We start from the raw sequence: 13004 nt of genomic DNA, 5'->3' as shown, positions 1-13004 counted from the left end.
GTAGCATAAAGAATGCAAAGCTTCTTACTCTACTTCCTTTCTGCTAGCAGCACCTCACCATTCTGGATGTCTGGCCTGCTTTCCTCTCTCGGCAACTCACTGTGAAGGATTAGGGTTTTGGTGCCCGATAGTCTGGCCACATCACCTCTGTTCTTGCTGGCTGCCAGATAAGTGATTCCCAAGCTGTGAAACTTGCATGACAACAAGTATTCCAGAGAGAATGAAATAATTGTACCTTAGTCCAAGACTGTCACATGGTAACAATTCCACTTAATACCTGACCCTGGACTCACAAGCCATCCAGGCTGGCTAGGGCTATGGGAGACACTGCTAGCAGAAAGGAAATTAGTAGCGAGAAATTCTCTGTTCTGCAGCTCTGTATCTCCCACAATTCTGGACATCTGCAAAGTAGTGAGCAGTGAAACAAGTTTAGTAGGAAAGTACAATCCTGCCCTTTTTGTGAACTCGCTCAAATCTATATTATTTCTGGGCTATCACCTGAAACACTTTCCTGCCAAAGGAGATCTCTGAAGACAGAAGGTCCACCCTACAGTGCTTCGAAGATGTTAGCTGTAGACTAAGTGACAACTTTGCTAATTTCCAACGGACCTGCTTGTTTCACCCATGAAGTTGCTAAGGATCTCATGAAATGCACCTTGATCCCTTTGGGACAGGAACCTCTGATGTTCTGTAGGTTTCCACAATACAGTCTAATCTACCTAGCAATGGCAGACTTGAAAGCTTTGAGTCGATAGCACTTAGTGTGGAAGGATGTGAATAGGGAGCCTAATCTTATTATGGATTCAGCCTAATCTTGTTATGAGGTAACTTTTCAATGCTCTTCAGACATTGAAAGTGTGCCACTCCTTTTCAATAAGATATTAGGGGTTTGGACAGAATGAAGGAAGCACAAACTCTTGGGAAGTATGGAAGGAAGGATGGATTCTGGTGTCCTGAGCACCATCTTGTCTTTTTGACAACAGATCCTGTATAGGTAAGGCTGCCCGCTCCAATACCCCTGGCAGATGTGACAACTATTAAGAAATCAGTATTAAATGGAAAAATAAAAAAGTCTGACACTGAATTCAGAGGCTTGAAGGGATGGCTTGTCAGGTCCCTCAAAACTAGGAGTAGGTCCCATTTGGGGAAGAATGGTCTGACCACCAGTCTGGCAAATCAGACTGTGTGAAGGAATGTGGTTAACTTGGTCTGCCACGGAACCCAAGGACCCTGTGAACAGCATGGTACTAAGAGTGGACACCTAATATGCAATCGTACGAGGCTACAGGCCTATCTATGCCTTCTTGGAGAAAGTTCAGAATGGCTGGAATTCCTGGGTTTGCACTGTGCTCTTGGCACCAATTGTTGAATATGGACCAGATAGAGGAGTTAGCTTTTAGTGTCAATACTCTCCTTGACTAAACCAATGTCTAACTATGGAAGACAGATGTGCTTTCTGGTCAACAGCCAGGTTGTTAGTTGCAGCCGTTTTAGGTCTGGATGAAGGAAAGTTTTGTGAGAGGATGTCTGGTCTCTACGAAACCTGAAGTAGGGGTTCCTATGTCAGCTCTATCAGGTCTGAGTACCAAGATCTTTGGCCAATGAGTTACCAGTATTGCATCACCTATTCTTGTTTTATTTTCTGGACCACCTTCTCCAATAGTGGGGAAGGTAAACAGTCCCTGAAGCCAACTATGCAATAAGGCACCTGTCCCTATGGATCCGAATCTGCCTCCCTTGTGAAGTATTTTGGCCTCTTTGCATTTGTACCATCCACAAACTAAACTAGTCAGTTGAAAGGAAACTGAACATCTAAATGATGATATCCAAAATCTCCTGATTTAGACACCACTTGGAGTTGCTGACTATCTGAGCCAGTTTCCCTTTTACTTCACACCCCCTTTGGTATTTATTTCTCAGAGGGAAAAGAGGAACTGTTTTGCTCACCTCATTATTTGCACTGTTTCTGGTGTGTAGTGCCACCTCTTTGTTCCCCCTACATATGACACTGTAGTCAGTCTTATTGAACAAAGACATGGTTCCCCCTGAGGATACGCTGGAACCACCACAGAGCTAGCTTGACTACTCTCAGCTCTAGGAAGTTTATGCTGTGAGCCTTTTTCCTCCAGGCTCCAGAGGCCCTGGGCTATTTGGGTCTCCAAGTAAACTCTCCAGCCCTCCAGTGTGGCATCGGATGTGAGGACTTAAACCGGAAGCCAGATGGGCATATCATAGACATTGCCATGGGCTGACCACCATTGTACAGAGTTGAACACCTGTGTTGGAACCCATGCTTGATCTTTTCACATATTCCAGGGAGTGGTCCCACACCATCAGATTGAAGGCTTGAAGATTTCTGATGTGTGATTGTGCTGATGGAGTGAGCCCCATGCAGGACATCAGGAGTACCAACAGTTTGAGACATAGCACTACAGTAAGACTCCTGAAGATCTAGAACAAGAAAAATTCCTGGATGGAACCAGAGAACCTTTCTTGGCACTGATTATGAAACCATGTGCCTTGAGGAGATTCAATATCTGAGACATGCACCCCTGTGCGATGCTGATTGTGACAGAGCTCTGATCAGGATGTCATCCAGGAAGGGGCGAGTTCCCTGTGACCTGATTTTGACAACTGTCCCCAACATCCTTGTAAAAACCCTGAGAACCAAGACAGGCTGAATGGGAGTGTTCAGTACGGAAGTTTCCTGCCACAGGCAAACCCCAGAAGCCTGCGATGGCATGGCATGATGGGGCTATGGAGATAAGCTTCTGCTAGGTCTATTGAAGTCAAGAATTCACCCTTCCCACCCCAGGCCAGGGATGAAACTGTAGAGGCTAGGGTCTCTATCTGAAACTTCATTTCCTTCATCCACTCTGCCTTTTTAGGCAGAGAATAGCTCTGATATCTTCTCTCTCCCTCCTCCCCCCATGTGCTTCTGTACAATGAAGATGATGAAGCAGGAACCAGAGAACCTTTCTTCTGAGGAAACACTATCACTCCCATATCCAGAATATGAGATCTTTCGTTCTGAATCTGTTTTATAGGGTCAGTGGAGCTGGGTGACTGGATGAAGAACATATGAGGTGTGCCCACAGCTCCAGGGAGCATTCCTGGCTTGCTACTTCCCTGACCCACTTGTTGATTAAAACCATTCCTTTAGGAAATGGGAAATCCCGCCTCCTAGTTTCAGCTTTGAGCACAGGCCTGTGCGATCTTTGTCATAAAGTAGCTTTTGGCAGGGCTGAGGTGATCTCCATCATTGGAGATTAAGAGCAGGTTAGACAAACACCTGTCAGGAATGTTCTAGATAATACTTATTCCCGCCATGAGTGCGGGGGACTGGACTAGATGACCTCTCAAGCTCCCTTCCAGTTCTATGATCTATGATACTCAGACTGAGGCTCGCCAGTGGCTCTTTAAAGCATCTCATGAGGCTCTTTGCAGCACATATTAAAACACTGATGTACTTAACTAATCAGGATGCTTTTACTATGTTATTTTATCAACTACAATTGGTTAATATCACTTGGCCTGTCACTTTGCTGAAAATGAAACAATGAATTCACACTACTGTGGCACTTTTGGGTAATGCGGATTGCTAATTTGGCTCCTGAACCACTGAGGTCTGAGTATCACTGCACTGGACTTTTCCCCCAGACCTCGATTCCACTGTTCTCCCCTGGGAAATTTGATGTCTGTTTGTGGATACCTCTGAGGACAAGGAACGAACAGAATGCCTCTCTTGGATGGCCAAACTCTGCTGTAATTTGTTGCTTGTCAGCCATCACCTTATATACCTTCTCTCCAAAAAGGATGGAGCATGTAAAGTTGACCAAGCACAGACCTGCTTAGTGAGTATCCACCTTTCAGGGCCAGAGCCGTGGCTCAAGCTGTGAACCTCAATGAAACTATTGAGGCATCAGCTACAAATGCTGTTGCTAGGGAAACTTTCTTTAAAGTGGAGCTAAAGTCAGGGTGATCTCTGTTTGCAGGGCTTTGATATCTTCCAGGCAGGAAAGAGATGCTCTTGCAAAGCAGATGGTTGCCAGGGATGGTGGGAAGGGAGGGGGCAGAGAAGCCGTCAAAGTCCTTTTTAAGAGTGACCATCTTTCTATCCAGCAGTCCTGAGGGTAGAACCCCCTTTCTCAGGGTAGAATCCTATCCTGCTACAGCAGCGTCACCCATTGGTATCTCATCAATAGACCCTGTAGATTCTTGAATGTTACAGAGCCTGATGTCACACTAGTTAACATTCTAGTCCTTATCAGGCTTGTTCCTTTTATCCCTGATCACCCCCTGGAAGATTTCAGAGCCAGACAGCTCACCTTCATCAGTAAGGGAGTGGAAGGTGGACAACGACAACAACTTATCTCCTGGATTTTTGTGCTTTTCCTTTTTAGATTTTTTTCCCCCCCGTTCATCTTTTTAGAGCGCTTTGGAACCGTAGCTCTACTGCAACTTCGGTAAGGCCTTTTGCAGCTTGTCTTCCTTCAGCCCTCGTGAGAGGTCTGACTCAGAACTCTGTCCTGCTGGGTCCCATCCCCCTGGGCAGGGGGAACTCAGATCTCCTGGTCATCTTGAGAATGAGAGAAACTGATTAGAAGCCTTGCTTCTTTCCCCCGGGTGCTGAGGAACCACTTTAAGGCTGGGACTTCTGGCTCCAAGCCTCCACTCTTAGTTCAGCAGGCGTCTAGTGGGACTTACCCGGAGTCGAGTGATCAGGGTCCTTCTCTTTTTCCAGAGCTCTACACTGGGGTTCCTGGTTCTCCCCCCACCCCATTAGAGTTGCAGCTGCCTCAGTGGGTAGGGGACTCCACCTGTCTGACTCCTAGCCCCAGAGTTAGGGATAGAAGGCTGGGGGCAACTTGCCATCTGCCGAGCCTGGAGAAGGATGCTTCACCTACAAAGTACTGTTTGGGTTTAATCCGGTGCTTTATCAGTTGCTCTGCCATGCCTGGAAGGGGGCAGAGGAGACAGCACAGAAATGCTGCAGCAAAGGTTCAGGGAGGACTAAACTAAGCCAGGTAGAAGGAGAAATGCTGAAGAAGAACATTGTTCCCCACTGCCCAAAAAACTAGATAGAAAAGTTAAAATATGAGAACGTGTGGGAGCAAAAAACAAAACAAAAAAAGAACCACAAAAAACCCACCAAACCTGCCACTGTCTGTTCCTATAGAGGCAGAGAATGTCAGTGAGAGAGCAGAGGGGGCATAGCCAGACCACGTGGCACAAAAAACACCGAATGGCCTCCATGTGAGTTGCCTGCAAGGGACAGGAGAGCAGCCCAAGCATCCTCCAGAATGGTGGAAGATACTGGGCTAAAGAAATTGGGAATAAAATGCACAGGAATGTCACATGCCTGGACAAAATGAATGAGGGCTTGCTGGTCAAATTTCAACTCTAACAACTCTCACCATGCAAGTTCTCCCTTAGTTTTAGTTTAGTATAGACTTTCTTCTAACTTCTTGTCCTAAATCATCAATTAAAGAGACTATAAATGATTAAATAGCTGATCATCCATCCCAGAGGCAACTAAATTTAAAACATGGGTGAAGTGAATCTTATACACCTCATGCCTACCTCATAGGAGTGTTAAGAAGTTCTCATATATACTTATTGTGCTGACATGCTCAATTAGTCAGATAAGACAGTTTAGATTATTAATATAGATAAAACCTAAGAACCTTGTAGTTATCAAAGATCTTAAAACTTGGTAAATCAGTTTCCACAAGAGAGCCAATTACATTTTTACTCGGAGAGGCTGCCATGCTCCACGCTATTTATAAAACATTCAGAACCTGGGATGACAAGCGCTATATACATACCAAGCATTACTAAAACACGATTGGATAAAAATATATATATATACACAAAGATCTATTGTTACCCCTTGACTCTTGTGGCAACTGCTGAACATGCTAAGTAGCGTTTGGATGGAGACTATTGGACAATTCCAATTAAATGCAATTTTTTCCTTCTCCAGAAGTGAATTTCACTTACCCTTAATAAGGGTAATTAAGAAAATACTTATTGTTACAGATTTTTTTATATTAAAACAGATTACAGAAGTACACTAAGTTATGAAATCATGATTTCACCCTCTAAATGTGAGGATTTTTACATTCTACAGACCATATTATTTTTCAAAGTTTTCTTTTAGGCTGTGGATCAAAGAAATTTTGGAAATTGCTCCAGTAAGGTTTGGAATAACGCTGATTTTTTTCCTGTGACATTCTATGGAGCACAGACATTTTTATGCGGGTTTTCTATATTTCCATGCCTAATTTTACTTTTCAGATGCAGTCTAAAGGGGACTATCTGTGACTCCCTGTTTAGGCTGTTCTAGTGCCCAAGAACTTTACATTAGGTAATTGGTTGGTGAAATTTAAGTATACATCTCACAACCAGTTTACAAATACTACTGCCATCACAATGATGAACCCAGGAAGGTTGATGCCAGTGTGATTAGCGTGGTGGTACAGCAAAAGGCACAGCTCTGCAAAACTCTGGCTTTGATGTTTTTGGCAGTTGTATTCCTTTCTGAAAAGAACATTTTCCTTCAAATGAAGATCCCCTTTTGGTATACCGAAGTCAGATCTTGTCAAAAAGCCAGCCAACTTCACGGAAACAAACTGCTCAATTAAGGTGGCTTTCATATGAGAATTTGCATCATTTGGGAGCACCTTTGCTCCCAGATTCAATACTCAGATAAGATGGAGTTTTGAAGTGCAATTGGTAGTTTACACACTACAGACAAAAACATTGATCATTGCTCATAAGAAAGGAAAAGAAGTTCCTATCACTGCAGTTCTCTGCAGAAGGGCATGAACTAATCATTAAAGCTTCATTTGAATTTAGTGCACACACTGCCATGCTCAAGTCCATGCAGCAGTCTCAGGTTGTTGTATAGTACCCACTTAATGCTTAAGTACCAATGCTCTCAGTAATTTCAAAAACATTTTAAGCCACGATCATTTAAATAGAAAAGGATGCCAAGAGTTAATCAATTAAATATTCTTTTAAACACACTGAAAAGGGAATTTTTTGATCAAGTCTTCCACATTGTTTGTTAGAAGTGTCCCTTTAAACTTTTTATTTTTAAAAATCAAACCTACTTAGAAATGCTGCAAGAGGTTTCAGTTATCACTGCTTCGGAAATAACTTTTTAATAAATACTGATAGAAATATTTCTATCAGAATGCCATTGATACAATGTGTTCAAGTTCACATGATAAACCTGCTTACCTCGGGACTTTTACTCCTTGGAAGATTAACAGCCCTCTTCAGCTTCTTTACAGAGTTGGTTATTGCTTGAGTTTCTACTCCATCCAGTGCATAGCAGATTTTTCTTACAGCCTTGATTACATGATCTACCGCTTTCTGTTGGTTCTAGCGAGAAAAAGTACACAAAGAAAGGAAAAATGTTGATTATGTTGGCAGAAATTGAGATTGCTGCAGTCCAAAAATCAAGATAAAATTTTAGAGGGGAAGCACGTTTTTGGACATTATCTATGGATATAGCCTCTCAGTTGCACTAAAAAAAGTTAAGTTTTTAAACTAAAACCATAGTTTTGAAATCACATACGAGTTATGACATCAACTTTTAAAGTACAAGTCAAGAATTTTTCCTTGAACTAAACTGCTTATGGCTCATTTACCAAGATATGAATCACAGGCCTGGTATGGATCCTAATATATATCTTCCCAGAAAGAGCTCAAGATTTCTAGCCATATTTTCCTTTTACATCACTTAGTTTTATATTCACATCTATATTTCATTGTACAGAGACAATTGGGACCAAATCTTCAGCTACTGTAAGTCCATCAGCTCCAATGGAGTGTGATTCAATGTGAAGGAGAAACAGCATGAATAAACAATGATTCTGTTGAAATGCAGACTTAATCCTCATTGTTTAATGTGTGGTCCCATACTTCAGACTATACACTATTAACCTCTCTTCTTAATGAGGTAATGGTCTGCAGAAACCTTACCTTAATCATTGCACACCAAAATTTCTGCAAGTGCTCCAGACTAGCTTCTTACAGCCTTACCTCATCCACTATCAAAATTGGGCAGTGATTGAGCCAGAAGTCCTTTGGGGCATAGGGAAGTGAGAAGAGTGACTATGTAACTGAAGATCATGTACACACATGCTGGAGAACTTTGCTTAGTAGTAACTGTCATGGAAGCACACATGACTTTTTGACTCCTTGTAGCCCTTCCCCAGGGTACTTATGGGCAGTGCTGACCCAACCCCACTCAATTCTTTCACATTGAAAGCCAAAACTGGAGACTGATGCAAAAGGGATGGAGAGTCGGTTTTGGAATACACAACTGCACCCACTTCTTGAAGAACAATTAGAGTACAAGTAGATAATTTTTCTTTGAGTAGTTACAGACACGTATTTCACTCAGGTGAGTCAAGCAGTAATTGAAGGAGGTGGGGCTCAGTGTCTACTTAAACAACTGAAGAACTGCCTGTCCAAAGTTTGCATCTGATCTAGACATAGTTGTAATAGCATAGTGCTTGGTAAAAGTATGTATGGAAGACCAGGTAGTGGCCCTGCACACGTTCAATATAGAAACATCATTGAGAAACGCGACTGAAGCTGCCTGGGTTCTAATCAAATGAATCAGTCTATTGTGGAGGTGTAGCCTGAGCAAGCCCACATGCTGTCATAATAAAGGACGTAATCCATGTGGAAATCTGTGTGGAAACTGCCTGATCCCCTCAGACACAAAGTTGAAGTTGAGTCCTCAGATGCACAAAAGTTTAGTTCTTTTCAGATAGAATACCAAGGACCATCATACAACCAACAAATCAACATGCAGCTCCATCTGCATTCAAATGAGGCTTAGGAAAAAAAGATACAGGTTAAGTTTACTGATTGGTTAAGGTGAAACTGTGAAACCACTTAAGACAAATTTTGGGCATGGTCTGAAAGATACCTTTGTCTTTGAAAAAACTTTGTATAAAAGGCCAGGCCATTAGGGCCTACAGTTCACTTACTCTCTTTGTGAATATGATAACAAGAAGACAGACTGTCTCTTGGCAAAAGGAAGGACAGGGAACAAGTTAAGTGCTCAAACGGAGGTCCCATGACGGAAGCCAGCACAGTGTTACGGTCCCACAAGAGAACAGCTTCTTTTACAGGTGGAAAAAAGGCAGACAATGCCTTTTAGAAATGTTCCATAGAGTGAGAAAAATATGGAATCCACTTGTCTTGCTATAAAAGGTTAACAAACTATTTGAACATGAAAGTATTCGCATTGTTTACAGAATTAGTTATCTGACAAGACCATACAACTTGTTCACCAAGCTCAGGAAGACAAGAAACCACCACTCCAAAGATCAAGAAATATACCACCTTCTTTGATAGTCTTTAAACTTATCAATAAATGGTTAAGAATCGTTTAAATTTAAGAAATATTTTTAAAAAAAAAGACAAAAAACAGCTCGAATCTGGATTAATTTAAAATGGAATTTCGACTTATTAAATTCGGATAGAACCATAAAGTTGAATTACAACCCTGTTGCTTACACATTCCCAAAATGAATATGCACGAGGTGAAGATGCTAGCAAAGTCCTCACATAACTGAGCCAATAAAGCAATCAACAGATTATATTTGGATCCAGTCATGCCCCTTTGATCCTTAGTAAGACTAAGGAAGCCAAGAATTTGGATACTAGCTCTTGGCATTCTTCTTAGCTTCATCTCATCCAAGTGAGCAAACTGAAGCAGCAAAAAGACTGCTAACCACCACACTGCATCAAGAAGAAATAAGCTTCCAGTTCAACACTGCAACATGACATCACCAAGAAATCAAACATTAGTGGTAAGCCTGAGTGTGTAAAATAGAGGCGGGCAAACTTTCTGGCCTGAGGGCCACATTGGGTTTCCGAAATTGTGTGGAGGGCCGGTTAGGGAAGGCTGTGCCTCCCCAAACAGCAAGGCTTGGCCCAGCTCCCACCCCCTATCTGACCTTCCCTGTTCTTGCCCCCGATGGCCCCCCAGGACTCCTGCCCCGTCCAACCCCCTGAACCCTGACAGCTCCCCCAGAACTCCTGCCCCATCCAAACACATCCCCAACTCCCTGTCCCCTGACTGCCCCAGGAACCCCTGCCCCTGACTGGCCCCCACCGCCCCATCCAACCCCCCACTCCTTCCTGACTGATCCCCTGTCCCCATTCAACCCCTCTGTTCCCTGCCCTCTGACTGACCTGACCCCATCCACACCCCCGTCCCCTGACCACCACCCCAAACTCCCCAGCCCTCTATCCAACCTCCCCTACTCCCTGCCCCCTTACTGCACTTCTTGGAGTACTGGTGCACTAAAGCCGCACCACCCAGAGCGCCAAGACAGGCAGCCAGGCTGCACAGCTGGAGCCAGCTATGCCATCATGCAGCATAGAACACCGGCAGTGCAGTGAGTGGAGGCTGTGGGTGAAGAAACAGGAGGGAAGGGGCTGGGAGCTAGCCTCCTGGGCTGGGCAGGAGGGTCCCGTGGGCCAGATGTGGCCTGCAGGCCATAGTTTGCCCACCTCTGGTGTAAAAGCACTATCAGCAGATTAGATTTGAGTTATCACCTTAAATTTTAAGGCGATATGTAAATACTATTTTAGTTTAAAATAGTGTTAAGCAAAAGACTGTTCAGACTGTGTGTTCCTGGAGGGAGGGGGGGAGAGAGAGAGGCTAATCTTAGTAAACAAAAAGAAACAGTAGATTTTAATTGGCGTACCAGATTCTCAATTTTAATTAAGTTGCCTGTTTCAAGACTGTTCCTTACAGCAAGCTGATGAGTTTAAGAAAAAACATTGCTCTTATAAATGAGTAATTCTTTAATGACTGACTGTCTAAACAACCGAGTTAGTTAAATACTTTCTTCAGTTGCATAGGATTTTCAGTTTTTCATAGTTAGCAAGTATGAGTATTTTGCTTTTCTTTAGTCGTGCTGTCCTCTAAGAAATGGTAAGAACCATAAATGACTAAAATAATTGGAGGGTGTCATCTCTGAACTGACAGTGAAACATAATCATTAAAGAAATAAGGGCAGTAGACCAAATCTTAGAGTATACATTTTTAGCACTTCGGGGATAAAATTACTTGGCACACAACACTTGGAAAAGCACACCATTTACTCTTATGGTTAGATGACCCCAATTATTTAGTTGGTGTGCTGGGGAAAGAGAATTTATATTTAGCATGTGATGGGGAAAGAGACAGGAAGGACATCTAAAAGCCTAGAACTTGGGATCTCAAAGACCTTGTTAGTGTTTTTTGTAACTCTCAATACAAGAAGCTGAGGTAAGACGCATATAAATACTAAAAGATCATTCTATGCAAGATTTAGTATAGCACTAATTTGAAGGAGAATCTGTACTAGGGAAAAAAAAAAAAAAAAAAAAAAGATATCTTACCTCCTTTTTAAGAACCATGTCAGTTTGAATATGGTAAGCCTCTAGGAGCTCTTCAACAGAATGCCTGGAATACATGATTAATTACTGTACCCAAGTGAAAGTTCATACTATATATCTCAGTAAAAGGCAAATATAGTAAATTGTTCCAAAATTTAGCAGAAGATGACTTGGTCATGAAGGCTGTAAGTTACATATGGTTACCTTGAAATATTTTCTCTGAAAGGCTTTTCTGTTCTGTAGAGGCGTTTTGTTAAATTTGTAGGTGTCCTATCATCTTCTTCCTAGTAATGAGAAAAATATTGGTAATTCAGTCAGTATTTGACATGGAAAACAGTTCCCTTTCATTTCAAGTTATAAATGTAAACAAGTATTTTGATACAATATTTGTAGATGCAAAGACTGTAAAAAGCATCTGGGCCAAGATATTTAAAAATGGATACCTAAAGTTATGCTACTAAATCCATATTTAAAGCACCTAAATAAGTGACCCAATTCTCAGAGACACTGAGCACCCAACAATTCCCACTGATTGCACCGAGCAGCTCCCACTGCAAAATATTTTCCATCTGAGGTCCTCAAAGAACTTTGAAACATAAATGAAACCTCAACATCCCTTTAAGGTAGGGAAGTACAGACTGACCCTCTGTGCCTCCAATTTTCCTAGAGTCACAGAAGCCCAGATCTCCTCTGTTGTGTGCTTTAGCCAGAAGATCACTCTTTTTGGCTATAAATATAAGCCAAAAGTTGCAAGACTTTTTGGAATAGATTTTTCCATGAACAATTGGACTTGAAGGATCCTTAAAGTCTACTTTTCATGAGAGCCAGTTTAGTATTCATTTGTTCATGACCTGCCCTCAATGGAATCCTGCAAGTGAAAGTGGCTGCTGTTTTTGTAATTGCCTTAATTTCTGCAACAGTAACCAGCCTTATTCAACCGGACTTGCTTTGTTCTGGCTGGGGGTGGGGGGGAGGAGAGGAGAGGAGAGGAGGAGGTCTAACTCAGAAAGAGGACAGCCAGAAAAAGACCAGCCCCTCATCTACCCCCCTTCTACACAAACATCAAGTCCCACCTGAAAGTAGTCTAAAGTGTCTACAGTGGTCCATATGCATTTTTAATTTCCTCTATTCCAGAGATGGACAACTACAGCCCACGGGCCACAGCCAGGCCCTGGCCCGGGAGGCTAGTCCCCAAGCCATCCTCTGCTGTTCCCTCCCCAACAGCTACACCGCCGCGTGGGCTGCGAGCCCCTGCCGCTCTGAGCGGCATGGTAAGGGGGTGGCAGCAGTGTGTGTGCAGTGGTGGAGGGGGTTGGGTAGGGAGTCCCAAGGGGCAGTCAGGGGACTGTTAGGGGCAGGGGGCAGTCGGATTGGGTGGCCGGGGGGCTGGATAGGGCGTGGGAGTCCTGGAAGGACTGTCAGGGTGCGGGGGTGTGGAGAGGCGTTGAGGAAGTCAGGGGACAAGGAGTGGGGGGGGGCTGGGGTTGGATGGGTCGAATGGGGGCGGGGCCAGGCTGTTTGGGAGGCACAGCCTTCCCTACCTAGCCCTCCATATAGTGTTGCACCCCGATTTAGCCCTCGGG

The 13004-nt window shown here is 43.3% G+C and overlaps 1 protein-coding gene across 1 annotated transcript in view; it reads right to left on the bottom strand.

Annotated features, from left to right (window-relative positions):
* Positions 1-13004, bottom strand: part of PIK3C2A (phosphatidylinositol-4-phosphate 3-kinase catalytic subunit type 2 alpha) — an 89343-nt gene that overhangs the window by 39191 nt on the left and 37148 nt on the right. Inside the window, exons 7-9 of the mRNA XM_038404529.2 lie at positions 11626-11705; positions 11425-11488; positions 7249-7392 (exon numbers count right to left, since the gene is read on the bottom strand). Coding sequence (XP_038260457.1) covers positions 7249-7392; positions 11425-11488; positions 11626-11705 — 288 coding nt within the window. The remainder of the gene's footprint in view (positions 1-7248; positions 7393-11424; positions 11489-11625; positions 11706-13004) is intronic.

This window comes from Dermochelys coriacea, chromosome 6 (assembly GCF_009764565.3).
Source record: "Dermochelys coriacea isolate rDerCor1 chromosome 6, rDerCor1.pri.v4, whole genome shotgun sequence".
Lineage (NCBI taxonomy): Eukaryota > Metazoa > Chordata > Testudines > Dermochelyidae > Dermochelys > Dermochelys coriacea.
The sequence above is the reverse complement of the archived record's forward strand: the minus strand, read 5'-3'. Positions and strand labels throughout refer to the sequence as shown.